Source organism: Zonotrichia albicollis, chromosome 6, assembly GCF_047830755.1.
Source record: "Zonotrichia albicollis isolate bZonAlb1 chromosome 6, bZonAlb1.hap1, whole genome shotgun sequence".
NCBI classification, from domain to species: domain Eukaryota; kingdom Metazoa; phylum Chordata; class Aves; order Passeriformes; family Passerellidae; genus Zonotrichia; species Zonotrichia albicollis.
In genome coordinates, this window is record NC_133824.1 from 27,879,820 (window position 1) to 27,896,036 (window position 16,217).

Sequence of the window (16,217 nt, forward strand, 5' to 3'; positions counted from 1 at the left end):
GAGTGGTTCAACCACATGATTTCTCATTAACTCTTGTACAGGACGCCTACTCCTTGCCCTGTTTGCAAAGGTAGCCTTTCAGCAGTGCTGGTTAGTGTCCCTTGGTGATATCCCAGCACAGGAAAAGGGGATTCAGAGCAGGGATGTGACTGTGGCTAAGTGGTGTGCTAGAGATGCTGCTGCCATACACAGCTAGGGAGATTGGTTTCTTCTGTCTGGATTGCACTGCTATAAATGCTCCTCTTGGTCTCCAGGCTGGATGCAGTGTGTGCTATGTCCTTAGCACAATGCCCCAAACTCTTAACTTCATACCTCCACCCAGACTTTATCTCCCCAATAGACCTCAGTTCTCACTTATGCACTGCTTTCACTAGAAACCCCTTTCTGTGCCTCTGACCCTCCCTCTTTCTGTCGTAACTGAAGCAACGCCTCTTAGCTTGGTTTCCACTTTCTGCTCTTTATTCCTGTGACCAGTGAGCCAAAAAGAGGATTTTTATGATCTCAAAGTTTTCAGATCACAATATTTTTCTGGATGAGATTGTACCCAGGGTGGACTGAATATTCAAAGGATTTGGGTACCAGATTCTAAAGCATATCTCTACAGTATATGAGTACCATACTGGTTTTATTTTCAGAAGGTTACCAGTTGGCCAGCTCAAGATTACCTTGGGGATAACAGAAGGCACTTGCTTGACACAAAGGATATCTGCCAGATTGCTGTTTGCAAAGCCAAATGATGAGGGCATGAGATGCATTCAAAGAGGAAGTCACCAGAGATCTTTAACAAGGGGAAAATAAGCTATGTTTCCCTAGCCTGTTTTTCAAAAATATCTCAGCAGTCTTGTCCGACATTTTCCAAAAGCAGATATCAAAGGTGGAAATATTCCATCACACATGGAATATTTTAGGTTATAAACTTAAAAGACCAGCTTATAAGCAGTTGACGCTCTCTTTCAGTGAAAGGCACAAAAAATCCTAAAATAGGCAATGCAACCAGCTTACCTGAGTGAAAGCAAACAAAACAGGAGTTTGTAAAACATGAATTTGCAACCCAAGATTTTCCTGTAAGGTGAAGGCATTTTCATCTCAGTGTGCTGAGCCCAGGGAACATGCCACAGGGTAGGGATGCTTGCACAGCCCTAATGCTGCTTGCACAGCAATTCAGCCCACTCTCTTAAGAGTTCTGTAACATGGATAGGCCTTGAGCTTCACCTACAGTGGGAATTTAGCCACCGGTATAAAATGTGTCTGGACAATTGCTCTGGAATGAAGATTTGCCCTTTGGTGAAAATTCCCAGCTAAGCAAGTCTCTTGATGTTGTTGTTCAAAATCTCCATGTTAAAGCCTGGACATGCTACTCCCAGACTTAGTTTTTAACTCAGCCAAAATGAGAAGCCAAAAGTTAGGGCCAAACCGAGTTTTTTGCATAACCTGCAGAGGTATTCTCACAGAAGAGGTTTCTGTAGTAAGATGCTGACAGCACTATCAGTTGAACTTCATTTTGAGGGTTCAGAGAGTAGCTATAGAAGCAAGGAAAGCTGAAAAAATAAGGGGTTTTTTTGGTGTTTTTTTTTTTTTCAGTAAGAGATTCCAGACTCCACTTTATACAAGCTAATAAAGAGAAGATGAAGGACTTGATCAGAGTCTCAAAGTACCAACACAATAAGGATACATAGGCTTTTCAGGGTAATGTGTGGCTAGCAAATTGAAACTAAACAAAAATCAGTATAGAAATGTAGTGATGTTTCCTAAACAATAAAGTCATTAGCCTTTGAAATAAAAAAGCTGTCATGGATCCCTTCTCACTGGTACCTGCCAAGCCTAAATAGCATCTGGAAAGATACTCTGAAATTCAAAATTATTTCAAGGTGGAATAAACTAGAATCCAAACCCCTGAACTGCCAGGATTTTAGTTACAACTTCCCATCATTGCTCACCACAGCTGCTGGTAAATGTTAAAGGTGTAGATGTATTTTGGCTCTCCAGGTGCTTTAATCTTTGGTTTTGCTCAACCTTGTGCTGAACAGGGCTATACAAACTAGCTCACTTATTTACTGGTACCAGATCTGTACCGCACCTTTAAAATGGAGCTGGCTGCATTTGAATCCACTAATTAAAATGTACAAATCTAGTTTTAACATTACTCTTGTGAAGAAAAACAGCCACATTTTCTATTTCCTTGCTTAAACATCAGCAGTCAGTTGGGAAGTGTGATGGACAGGGCCCCTCCTCTGGAGCTAATAGCATTAACCTTCTCCCTGTTCCCAAGGCACATTACACCCAGTAGTTTCAAGATGGCTTTTATTCGATTTGATTTTATTTTACAGCAGATGGGGATTCTTCATCACTATGTGACATACATAGGCTTAAAAGTTAAGAATTACTAATTGCTTAAGCTGACACAATGAATTAGCTGCCAAATTGAGAACGATAACCAAATATGATGGATAACTGTCGCACGCTGCTGGAAGCAGGGTAAGCAACCTTTCTGAGATGTAATCCCCAGGTGCTGAATTACAATGACAACAAGACCTGCGGGAAATGGGCAACGATAGTTTGCCTCTGCAAGTAAAGAGCACCCTTCAATCACCAGAGAGTTACTAGAAGTGGTGCTGTGTAGGATCAAGCCCATTCAGTTTCAAGACAGCAGGAGGATGACCTGGATAAACCTCTAGATTTGGTCTCTCTGAGTGAGCTCTGTTCCTCAGAGGCATTCACAAAGGGCCTAATATGAAATTAGAAGGAGTGTGATAAGTTGTTTGATATGGTAAAGACACACTCCCAGCCAGAGTTACACATCTGTTTAGGAAAACAACACATTTTCAAAACAATTCTCCCCTGACTGAATTAGGTAAGAAGTACAAAGATTCCATGTGTCCTTCATTTCTGAAAGCCGAATTACTAACAGCCTCAGTATTTTCGTTGGACCACAGTAGATTAAGATCATTTCAGGCCACCAAGAACTGGAAGCACGCATGTCTAAATATTTATAAAGGAGATACTCCCCTCAGGTTCATTTCCAACAGCCGCTTCCAACAGTGGCTCTCCAAGTGGCCAGCTCTTCCAGCAGAACTGCTTCCTGCACATCCATCTGCTCTGTTTGTTCAGATAAACACACGTCTCTCCTGCTGGCCATGTGGTGCTGACTTCTCCCCGCCACGTGCACAGTTAGCGGGGATGCCCTGCAGAAGCTTTACTGTGAGTATGAGTCACAGAAAGAACCCAGCTGGATATTTGGAAACCCATTTGGGTTTATGAAATAGCAGGATGTGGGAAAGTTTTTCTTCTCTTTTCAATGAATATATGAAGCAAGTACAGTATGGAATTACTGAGTTAATACAGGTTAATAGACCACCTGTCATTTTTCCCAGAGTCATTTCTGTGACTCTCACTGGAAATACCAAGTAGCAAATGAACAGAGAAACTGAAATCCACCCCCTAGTAGCTCTGAAAGGCAGAACGTGAAAAGCTGGCTCAGATTGGCAGTGTGCAGAAAGCTACTGCCACCGCTGTACATGTTACTGGTCAGCAGATAAACAAAGCAATCCTGTTTCCGGGGCAGTGAAGCCAGCAGTAAATTTATACAGCCATCTTTTCAATAGCTTTAAAAAATAAAGAAAAACAAGGCACAGTCATTTCAAGCTCCATTAGAAACAGAGTGAGAAAAATCAATGTGTGACAAATAGGAAGGGACAAACTCTGGATAAGGAAACGCCATTAAGGTTTTAGAAATATATGTGGTGTTTAACTGGCAATCAAATAACAAATCAGAACCTTTTAAAATACCTATGCGCATAATGGCAGGAGGTGTTAGATTATATATTGACATTCCATTATTAAAGCAAATAGGACAAAGCTCTTGTTAGTAATGGCTCTGTCACTTAATGTACCTGCAGTGGGACTAGTTCTGCAGTCCTTGTTAAATCCGTCTCTAGCATCAGTGCTCTGGTGGTAGAAGCCTGTGTATGATTGTTCCCAGTAAGCTGTTTAAGTTTTGAAGGTGTATTTGGGTTAGAAATGTATTTTGTCCACATTAAGTAATCATAGATTTGGACTAATTTAGGTTGGAAGAATCTCAGGAGGTCATCTAGCCAGCCTCCTTCTCATGAAGTAAAGTGTGATACAAAAAGGGTTGTAGGGCTTACTACAGGGATGTGGGAAAAGGGGATGAAGAAGTGCATCACATTTCTGACCCAGTACCATATCCTCTCAGCTGCATTTACCATGCAAGAAATTAAGTCTGGCTGTTCATTGGTGACACCTGACCTGTGATGACTTGGATTTCCAGTCTCCTCCTTGCCAGAGACACACTGAGTAACACCACCTGTGATGGGAAATTTCTCCCCATGCCCTGGCACTTGACACTGCCAGCCTCTGAACTGATCCTTGCAGTGGCATTCTGCCTTCCTTCCCCAAATTGTGTTATTCTCCAAGTTGCCTTGGATTGCAGCTCTAGATGGGCTTATGTTGCAGCACAACTTTATTTCCCTGGAACTGTGACTGCATCATGTCCCATTCTTGTCAGTGTTTCCCAAGCTATTCATAATGCTCAGGTCACCTCTATGAGATTTAGCCCACTGGAGTGGGCACTACAGAAAGCCATGAGCATGGCTGTAAAGCGTGGCTCAGGGATCTTCCCCTTTATATCACTTCTAGTTGTGGGAAACTCACAATGGGCACTTTCTTCAGCTCCTAGACATTTATGCAACAATTGTCCTTCAGCACACAGAACTCTCAACATATTGTTTATTTACTGTTTGCCTTTTCCTTCAGGAAGTCAGCAGAACTCACCTCTGGGAATGAACTTGTGTTGCAGTGCTTAGCAGAAAGCAGGCAGCATAGCACATTTGTTCCCTGTACTACAACTTCAGGTGTCTCTGGTTTGCTGACAGCACATTCCAGCAGGGCAGAACCCCTTGTCGTTTCCTATAGCAAAACTCTGTACAGGATCTCTTGGATAAAAGGCAATTACATATTATTTTTATACCTAAGAGTCTTGGATTAAGCCAAATACGAAATCTGATCCAATTTATCCCCCTTTCCTCGTTGTCGGATAATTGTTAGTCCACCCTTTTGTACTTTTCAGAGCTCCAGCGCTCAGTCTGGGAAGCGATTTCGCAACAAATAAAGCCAGCCACTGCCACAAGACTGTGTGGCATTCCAGAGCTGTGGAGGGGTGTTTATGTTCTCCCTCTTCTCCCCAGTGTTTCATGTGCCTGTGTATCTCCCGGGAGTAAACACAATCCCCTTGCTTTGCAATGCCAAAAATAGAAGCATTGGTATTTAAATTACGAACAATCGAGTTTGGCAAACAATCCCTTTCTGAATCACGGGGCTGAGTCATTTCCCTCACCTAAGCTGCTCTCCCGTGCACATTGCAAGAGCAGGGGAAACTCCAGCACTAATGTTTTCCTGTCTGTCTGTCATCCTCCCCATGCCCTTGCAGCCTGCCTGCTCCAGGCCGAGCTGGTGAATTATGAGCGGGTCAAGGAGTACTGCCTCAAAGTGCTGCAGAAGGAAGGCGAGAACTTCAAGGCGCTCTATCGATCGGGAGTGGCATTTTACCACCTGGGTGACTTCAACAAGGCCCTCTACTACCTGAAAGAAGCAAGATCCCGCCAGCCCACAGGTATGGGGAAGGGAGCAGGGATGTGGCTTTGCTCTGAGTGCTTTTGTATTTCTTTCCATGAGATGTATCTGTCCCTGACTTGATTGCGTTGATTTCCACAGGGATGAGCATGCATGACTCACTGTATGTCCTCCCCTTCAAGCACTCGTGGGCAGTGCAGCAAGGTCACAGTGCCCAAAGATTAGCTGCTGCCAAGACTGCAGCATGACCTGGAAGAAGACAGTATTGCTGGAATGCTGAGGGTGTGGAGGGGATCCTGCCTCTCTTCTCCACACTAACTTATTTTTGAAGAAAGCAGGGCAGGGAAAGAGTGTACCCCAACCATTACATTTTCTTATTCTTTGAGAAAAAGCTTTTTCCCCTTCGCAATGCCAGGAGACTATTTGTCACCCTTAGTAGACATCCTTCTGCCATCTCAGTAAAGGGTTAGTATTCTGCTTTGATCAAGGAGACAGACATTTACCCACAAAGCTTCATCAGGATGCTTCAGCTTCTGCCATGAAATCAGCCAATTCCTTGTTAAGTATCCGTCATCCATCTGTTAAAACCATACAGTTCATTTGGGGACAGTAATGAAATTATATATTCAAACAACTGAGCCTTGCCAGAGCAACCATCTCCATGCTACCCTGCCCAGTCTCAGAAGGTGGGTGAAAGGCCAGAGATGAGGGTGAGGCAGAGATGATGCTTTTATTTTTCAGAAATCATAGGGAGATAAAACAACACTGTGGTTTTAAATAGAAAGGAATTTTGTAGAACTCAAAATTAAAGGATTTCAAGAAAGTAAAATGGAAGTCATGTGCAAAGAAAATCCTACAGAGCAGCTCTTCATATGAATCTGAGACAAGTGAAAACTGGGTGGGAAAGAGGGGCAAGAGGGGCAAGCCTGGGTCCTGGAGCATGGTGGAACTGATACTCATTGAACTAGAGGAGGGAAGGGAGGCTGTTGGAGCTGCCTGTGCTTGATGTCTTACAGGCACTGGCCCTGCAGGGCTCCTGCAGTGGCTGTGCCCTGGAGGACCATCAGGGAGGGTGTGCTTGGGAGTGTGCTGGCATCTCCTTCCTCTTCCACCTCCCCTAAGGGTGCTTGGTCCCATCTGCTGTGCTTGGCCACGGGCTCCGGGCAGTCTGACAGCACAGCTGTGCACCCCACACTCCCAGAGCAAATGTGTTTCAAAGCTCAGTTTAGCCTATTTTAGTTTACAGTGTGCCCTTCTGCTTTCAGCCCTTGCCAGAACCAGGAAATGGAGAAGCATATGCAAGAGAAAAGTAGTCAGTGGAAAAGAAGTTATCCTAACCTTGAAGTTTTGACTAGATTCAGATGTGAAAAATTTCTTTTAGCTGAACAGCTTAGCTTCCATTTCTTAAATATGTTTCTGTGCTCTCTTACCACCCCCCTCCTCGTGATACTATTTATTTGGTATTCCTTGTTGCTTCTTGAAATAAATACTCATTTATTCAACAGCCACAACTTCAAATACTACTTGCTACAAAAAATACCAAAAAGTGTCCCTAAAGGCCCTTAATGTATACAAAACCCAGTTCTGGCCTTCAGCTCTGCATCACACTCTTTCCTGTTATTTGTAGACCATTCAAGGCTGTTGTTCCACTGTTTTATTTATGATTATGGAAAACTTGAAGGGCATTCAGGGGGAAAGAATTGAATATGTACAGTAAGAAAGGATGTGGCTGTTAAAATGCAGTAATAGGAATTAGGTAGCACTATCAAGAATTATTATGTGACCTGGAATAAGTCAGTGTCTCTACTTTAAATGTCTCCATCTGCAAAGTGTGATTGTTTTCCTTTATCTGAGGTTTCACCAGGCTCACTAGTTATTATTGCAGTCATGTTCTGTGTGTTCTTTTTTTTTTTTCTAATAAGGAATGTTTTTGGCACAAATCACTGGCAGTTATTCTCTTTGATGAGAGAGCTTTTGAATGATAAAGAGGAATTAGTTAGCAGAGGGGTTTAGTTTTCTAAAGGGCTGTCAGCACAGCAGATCCCTTATGGCTATTCACTATCTGCCCAGGGTGAAGGAAGGTTGGATTTGGCCTGATTTCTTGTGCCACCTCCAAACAAAAATCACAAAAGCAGATTGAAATAACACGAGATAGTTGTATAACCCTCCTACTAAGGAAGAGGGAAGCTGCTGTTAAGTCATGTAGAGCATGCACAGACCCTCCATGAGCTCTGGGTCCAGAAGTTGGGGCAGCACAGGCAGCCAAAAATGCACCTTGCTGCAAGCCTTGTTCAGCCCTCTCCCAGTGGGGCTGCATTGTCAGGGCAGGGACTGACTGGGATTGAGACCAGACCATCAGCTGGAAATGGCCTGGTAATGTCAAACAGGAGTCCCTGCTGTCCCTGTGCTGGGACCCCATGTTCAGACATCCCGCGGGCTGCCTGGACCAGATGTTTTTTGTGCTGTGCACGCAGGCACTGCCTTCCTGCACCCCTGCAACTCAGAAATCCTGGGAACAGAACCCAGACCATGGTGTCTGCACAGCAGATAGGCAACTGGGCTCTGAAGCTGTAGGGGAAGCAGAAATGACCTTTAAAATAGCATTAGGCCACTCTGCAGAGAGACACAGGCACAGTCCTAAGAGCCAGGGAACACATTCCTGTTGGAACTCTAGCAGTACCTCTTTGCATGGGCGTGACCCCTTATCTGAATTGTTCTTACCTATTTCCATATCAGCCAATGAGGATCACTTTTTCTGCACTGAGAGATCAGTGGATCTGTCTTCTCATTAACATTTCCACATAACTTTCAAATACTTCTGCAGGCAGAACTAGTATGGTGCAATAGTATTTGGTAGAAAAAACTTGACAAAGACAGGGCTCCACTCCTGGAAATAGAGTGCTATTCTCATTATTCTTCCTTGGTAAAATAATGGCCCTCACAAAGGAAGTAAAACATGCCAAAACCAGCCTGAGAGATCTATAAATAGCTTGCAATGGGAGCGTCTCCCACTCTCTGTCAGGCTACAAATGATTTTGCCCATGACTTCCCAGGCATGTCGAAATCTCCCAGGTGAGTGAAGCTGTGCCATCAGCAGTCACTATGTCACCTGAAAGCCAAAGGAGGCTGGCAGCTTTTCCCAATTACGAGCCCACCTCTGCCCCCTCAGTGAGACGCCGAGTCCCTGCAGGCCCAGGCAGGTGGGATCTCCTGACATGCCCACAGTTATCCATTCTCACCTGCACCAGGCAGGTATTCCAAGCGTGTACCTCGGCAGTGGGGATGTGTACAGAGCACAGCCCATCAGAGCCTAGAAGAGCACAGAGCAGAGGTCACAGTGAGATGCAGGCAGCATGGCAGGACCCTGCTCAGGCTGTGTGTCCTGCCCTGCACTCATTTCATTTTAAGTCAGCCAATTGCACTCATTTCATTTTAAGCCTAAAATTCAGGACTACCACCTCAACTGAATGTCTTCATTCCAGGAGGCTGCAGAGCTGAAATAGTTGTGTTTTTTAAAAAACTGCTTTAAAATTTGCTGGGCTGGTAAGAAGTGCTAATGCATAAACAGGCCAGGATGCTGGTGCATCCTTGTTGACAGAAGCAACAGCAGAATTCTTAACTCATTAAAAATTTCCCAAATGGGTCCAGGAGCTTAGTCATCAAATCCCACCCTCTGGAGTGCCTAGGATGATGTAGTTGAACCTGCAGAAGACTCAGCAGGGAGACCCACCTCACCAGAGACAACTTGAGAAGTCACAACAGCATAGCCATGGCCCACAAATGCCCTGTGGCATGTTTGTGGATAGCTCTGTGTGGCAGGAAATTGATCTGTCTGGCACTGATCCAGCACTGGCAGAGGGCACAACAGAGATGTCCTCATCTTTAAAGGAAGCTTTGCACCCACAACTGCTTTGGGGGGGTGCAATACCCACCCTCACTGTTGCTGGACATGTTCCCAATAATTTGTTCATCACTTTGAAAGCTGAAGCACTTCTCATTTCCCTAGCTGGTGTGGAACACATTGCAGTTTGAATGAGGAGGAGATGAGATTGTCCCCTGATTGGACTGCATTGCACTTCTGATTGGTGTCTGAGGATCTAATAACTTCAGGGACCAAGGTGACCCTGGCTGGCTGTCAGAGCAAGGCTCTGAGCAAAGAACCATTTTTTAATACAGAAGTGAAAGTGGCTGTGGTTTTACTTGCTTGCTTCTGGTATACTGCATGGCTTTTGCCATTTTGTGGGTGCCATGAATGTGTGAAGTTTTCCTCATTATAGAAATCAGCGTAAAGAGCTTAAAGAGTTAAAGAGAGAATTGACCATGACTGCAGAATCATTAGCTCTGTCTGGAGACATGTACTCATTTAGATCAACCTGTGATTCAGTGTGAATCAGGTTCCCCTAGGGCTCAGGCCAGGAGATAAAGCCAAACTCACATAGTCTGTGTGGTGTGTTGATGCTCTGAAATTCTGGAAGGAACAACAAGGCTCAGCTTATCACCTTCACACTGCTGAGATACCATAGCTTTCTACTAGGATGGATCAGTTGTTCTGTACCTCTAGGAACTTCATAAGACAAGACAGACAAGGCAGTATGCAGCATATAGCATATGAAAAAATTGTAGAAAGAGTGTCATGGTGGAAGGACATCCAAGCAGAAAATTTAAGGGAAGAAGGGGTACAAGTCAATGTGAAGGATGCTCTTCCCAATTCTATTCAACATGGAAAAATGTGAAAATAGTAGAATAGGCTGTAAACAGAGTGGGAGAGTGAAAAGGCAGAGCATAACCGTACACAAAATGCCTTTAGGGGCTTGCATGCAGGTACTGCAGGAAGAGAAGCCAATAGAGGTGTGTCATTCCACAAATACAGGAAAGGATGACCTGGATAGTTTCAGCTGTGTGAGTTCAACTGTGCTGACATCAGAGAGAAAGTAAAAACTAGCTGAGGCAATAATGTGAGCAGAAAGGATGGTGAGTAAAATCAGACCACGCTCTCCAAAACCAAAGGTTCTGGGTTTGGTTCAGTGCCCCTTCCAACTGGTGCTGTTCCAGCACACAGCGCTGGAGCCGTGCTGCTCCCCTGTGATGTACCAGGGATGAGGGTGCATTCTGTCTGTCTGCCACAGGGAACTGTGTAACCACCATACCTCTGTGTGTTCTTTCCCTGCAGATACCAATGTCATACGATACATCCAGCTGACAGAGATGAAGCTCAGCAGATGTTCCCAGAGAGAGAAGGAAACCTTGTGAAAATGAAGCCACTTCAGCTGAAGTGCCCAAGGGGGAACATTTCCTTCCTAGAAGCTCATTTGGTGGATTTTCCCATTTGCTCTGCCTCATCCTCATCTCCTCATCCATCCACTCTCCCTTGCTCTTCATTGAATACCAGTTTTGAAATGAAAGAGACTTGGACGCTGGATACGGCTGCTTGCCAACCATGGTAATACCCCTTCCCCGTGGCAAAAGAGCACAACAACTACAGCCAGCCTTGTTCCCAGACAGTGTCACACACCTGGAGTAGGCAATGCTGGGGGACCTGCCTGGTCCTGAACTGACTGCCTCTTACCTATTAGGGAAGCAACCCCCAGAACAACAACTTCCTGACCAGGCAAGTTGGAGACAGAGGGTTTCTGCTCTGAATGATCACTGGAGCTTGGAAGAGCTAAGAAACCAAGAGAGCCGCTGGTCATTCCACAGGGAACAGCAAATGCCTTTTTACCATCAGTTCCCTCTGCCTGCTTCTCCAGTGTGTGTTATTGGTCTCCAGTGAGAGCTCACATGCTCCCAGTCTAGTGTCAGTGAAAACTGTTTCTAAACATCCTCTTTATGAAAGCACAGAGCACCCTATGAACCCCCTGCAGAGCTGTCCCAGTGCCAGAGGAGAAGGCTGTGGGCCACCACAGAGCGCTGAATGGACTGTGAAAGCATGGTGTACAGTGTGAGGGAAAAACTGTGAAATAATTCATTAAAGGCAAATAAAAATTATTCATAGGCAAAAAGTCTGGGCATTGCTTTTCAAAGGAACCTCTTCGGTTCCCCATGTCCAGACAGGCAACATTATCTAGGGAGGGGTCAGCATGGGTGGGGAACAAGGGATGTCTCCATTCTTACCTTGGCTCTACCAATGCCTTGCCATGTGATCTTGGGCAAGTCACTTTTAGCCTCTTGGTGCCTCGGTTTCCCTATCTGTACACTAGGGATAATAATACTTCCCTACCTCGCAGGGGTGTTGTGAGGATGTATCAGTTAATGTTTGTAAGTAACAGTACAGTGATGTACAGTGCAAAGTATTATTAGTACATTGGATTGAGGTCTTGATTCTCCCACCTTGTGTTGGTTGTTCCTGTGTCCTGTTTTTTTCTTTTGTAGGAGAATGTGGTGCTGACAACAGGGCAGGACCAACAGCTTTGGAGCCTATTTGGCAGTCCAGAGGGCCTGTTTAGACCTTCTCCAGCAGTTTGATCTTCTCTGAGAGCTCTTTCTCCTTTGCTCACAGGCCCTTTTCTGAAACTGCCAATAATGAGATCAGTAAGTGCCACAAACATTCTCAGCGTGACTTGCCCCAGCAGTGGCCCATAGGGACATGTTCCCAGTTGCAGGATAGACATGAGTGGTTTCATCCCATGGTGGTCAGTGTCAAGTGAGTGTAGCCAGAGTTATTTCACTTGGCCCTCAGCTGAAACACAGAAACTGAAACAGAGCTAAACAAAGTTTGGCCAAGTGCCGTGTGCTTTGGCTCCAGCAGACCTGGTATCTGCAGACAGTTGGCTATGGCATCTCACATTCCAGCTGTGGTATCTGGCCACATTTTTCTCCAGCCAGAATTCAGGGGAGTTGTTAAAGAAACATCAAGAGAAAAGGCAAATTGAATATAAGTCAACGGTGTGCCCTAGCAGCCAGGACAGCCAACTGTGCTTGGGTGCCTGTAAGATGTACCTAGTACTGCGTTAGTAAGATTCTGGTTCTCAGGCACATGCAGTCTTCTATTTCCTAAATATATCACAGCACACAAAATATTCAAATAGAGGTCACTTTTCCCTACTTCATATTGCTGATGACAGCTCATCCTGCAGCTGCATGTGTCTCTTCACTAGGAGTGAAATGAGGATTCATCCTGCAGGCAATGCAGAAGAGGACACCACCTACGCAAACAGTCTCTGCCCCAGGAAAGCTCATGCAAGCAGAGACAGGCTTGTTACTCATGACCTTAATGTAAGAGCAAGGGCATTCTCCAGCCACTGGAGATGTACGGCCATGACTGTCATTTTGTCTGGGAACAATTTTAGCCCTCACAATGGCTTCACTGACGTACTGTCACTGCATCAGTGCCATGTATATAGTAATATAAAAAGGGCACAGCAGGCTCCAGTCTCCTCAGTTTTAAGCATCTTTACCTCCAGGAGCACTGCAAAGGGTAGAGAAAAGAGGGAAGTTTTTGAATGTGCATAAGAAAAATATTTCAGAGAGCCTTCAGGTGCTATACAAAACCCTGTTTTCTTTCAGAAGACTGTTGTCCTTACATACACCTGTAAACAGTGACACTCACACCAGAGGCTGGAAGAACTAAGTCACCAAAGAGGGAACAGAGTCGGGGACTGTTTCATGCAGTGACACTGAGTTTGAGAGAATTATGGACACACCTTTTCCAGTGAGTGGTCCTTAGCAGCCAGATGTGGAGGTGTGGGCAGAGGCCACCCAATTCTACCCAAGTTACACAGACCTTGTTGTAGGGAGTTGGAGACGCACTGTTGGAGGTAGCCGTGTCCACTACAAGTTGATGGTATGTTACTCCAGAGCAGTCAAGTAGCAATGGGAAAATACACATCCTGGAACCCCAAAAAAGTAAATAAAGCTTTAGCTCAGCCAGGTGGCGAATCTGTATGTCAACATGCAGTACACAGGGGAATGAACACACACCCCAACCTATACCCAGCAGGGCCAAAATGTCCTCAGTGCAATGAGAAGTGAGCCCATTCATCCATCTCATGGTAAAACAGCAGGAACAAAATGGCAGGCGCCAGGCAGAGCAGTAGGACAGCAAGCAGGAACTGAGGGTGAAAGGACAGGGATGAGATGATCACAGCATACAAAATATGAGCCAAACCCAGGTTCGTGGGCAGAATGATAACTGAACTAGAAAAAAACTGACCAAAGGCTTAGACACACTATTTGCAGTTCATAACAGCACCCAGTTTTGGCAGGATGCACAGCAGGGAAAAAAGACAGCAAGATTAGATGTGATTTTTCCACATGGAGGGGGCAAAAGAGGGGGAGGCTTCCTTCCTGCTGCACAATCATTTTTGGAAGTGCAAGGAGAGGACAAACAGATGCTGGCTGTGGAAGTTTTCCAAATATGCGCTAGCAATTGCTGTTGGTAAAGGTGGCTTGAACGGGGTGGAGAAATCTTTGTTTAAACTAGGGAGAGGATATGACTAGTTTCTGGAATGGATGGGAAACAAAGGTCTGGATATTCTTGCTTACTAGTGAAATCCAGGGGCCTCTAAGATGAAAAGGAGGGTCTTGAGTGCAGAGCAACCCCTTTAGCTGTGCATCTCCATAGCTTCCCCAGAATTCCTCTGCAAGCCTCATGTGCGTAAATGCTTTCCCCAAAATACACTGAGTAGGCCCAGGAGTGGCTGTGTTCTCATGCCTCACATCACATCTCCAGAGGGTTTATCTGCACTGTTTTCTTTACGCTCAGTCCCGTGATGACACCCTTTTGATCTGCTTTTTTCCTAGGAGCAGGAGGAGGGAAAGGGGAGGGTATACACTGGGTGAAGGTGAAATCAAACTAAAATCACACAGGTCCTGCTGGCTATCCATTTTCTATGGTTGTTTATTCACCTTTCCTCCTGCACCCTGAATGACAGTGATGCTCTTCCCAAGTTTCTATGGTGAAATTTCTTGATCTGCACAGTATTTTAAAGGCTTGGGCAGGAGTGACTTAAATAAGGAGGAAGAGGGGTGAGCTAACATGCCCCCCAGGTGGGATGCTTGGGAGGGTGCAGTAAATTATCACGTTTCTTAATACTGTCCACATATTTTCATAACCAATTACTAAGATTGCTGCAGCTGGTAAGAAGTGGATTCCAGAGATTGTTCTTGAGGAGTTCCTAGGTGCTGCAGGCTGTACCACCCTCCCCCTGACAACAACAGCTTCATGCTGCCTCAGTGAAAGTGATGAAAAGACAAGGCACTGTACTGGCTCCTCCCACAGCTGCAACTCAAGGAAGGTAAATTCAAGCATTTATGATAAAAACATAAGAAGAAACCCGTGGCAGTATGTAACTTTGAGGCAGCTAGCAGCTTGTGAGATGGAAGGGCATATAAGTGGTCCCACAGATGTAGGGAAGGGAAAACCTTCCCTCTCCTTTGCTTCCCAGAGACAGGTGCTCCCCCTGTCACAGCACAGGCCACCTCAAACTGTTCAGCCCAGAGAACTGTGCCTACAGAAACTCTTTCCAGTCACAGTTGTGGTTGAAATCAGGAAATAAACGGACTGTGTAGTGCCCAGGAAATTACCGTCTTACTCTACCTTCATGCTCACTCCTTGTCCTTTGGAAAGCACCTGTTGTGACATGACAGACAAGGGGACATATTTGACAATATTCAGCCATGGCTGTGGTGAATGAGGCTGCTCTCCAAGAGAGGCTTCACAGGCCCTACCACAGCCTCCTTTTTTCCTTTACTGCCAGCCAAGTCTTATACACAGCTCTGCAAAACCTACTTCCACAGCTTTTCCTTCCACAGGGCTCCCCTTCACCACGTTTTGCCTGAAGGGAACATGAGCCTGTGCCAGCTGGTAGCTACCTCTAGCAGCTCCCCATCACTGGTTAGGAAATAATTTGTAATGCAGCCAGGTGGAACTGGCAAGGGCATCAGGAAATAAGAAGAGGAATTTGGCTGGGGCTTTGGGGTCAACACAAATTCTCACACAAGCACTGCCACCAGATCTTCAGTGATTCCATGTGCCCAGGTGCAGAATGCCCGGGATCACAGTAAATTCATCCACAAGGCACTCAGAGAGCTCCCTGTTGTGCTCCAGAGCCTACAGAGGAGATGGCAGATGAGCTCAGAGGGAGGGTGAATCACCCATGTACTCTCTGCATTGTACTATTTTCTCCTCAGAGCTGAGCTAACAGAAGCATATGAGCATATATTCTCTTGTCTATTGTCAGAGCTTCAAATCAAAACTGTGATTAATCTGAAACTGTACATTTTTGGTATTAGACCCAGTTTACCTCACTACTGCAAAGATTTGGTGTTAACTTCATGTAGTATTGACATCTAAAATGCAAAATATGAGCACTGAAGATGACAGAACAGCTTTCTATAAAGAATTCTGCCAAGAAAAAAATAATTTCAAAACAAAAAGAAATACCTGGTTACTAATAACAGAAGTGATATTTAATACTAAATCATCTCAACCAGTGATTTTTTTCCAACATTTATGGAGGCGCTCCTCAGTCTCTGCATATGTGAATGTGCATGTGGGTGGGTGCACAAGGGTGTCGTGGGGTGCAGCCCTAGGGGGAGAAATGTACCAGGCAAAGCTGAACCTGACCACATCCTGCTGCCCAGTCCATCTCACAGCAGGACCTGCTCTACTTCAACCAGTTCTGACGTGT

General features: G+C 45.2%; 1 protein-coding gene across 1 annotated transcript in view; it reads left to right on the plus strand.

Moving 5' to 3' along the window:
• Positions 1 to 11,915, plus strand: part of TTC9 (tetratricopeptide repeat domain 9) — a 28,731-nt gene extending 16,816 nt beyond the window's left edge. Inside the window, exons 2-3 of the mRNA XM_005479956.4 lie at positions 5,447 to 5,629; positions 10,760 to 11,915. Of these exons, the coding sequence (XP_005480013.4) occupies positions 5,447 to 5,629; positions 10,760 to 10,839 (263 nt within the window). The 3' untranslated portion in view covers positions 10,840 to 11,915. The remainder of the gene's footprint in view (positions 1 to 5,446; positions 5,630 to 10,759) is intronic.
• The last annotated feature ends 4,302 nt before the right edge of the window (positions 11,916 to 16,217 follow it).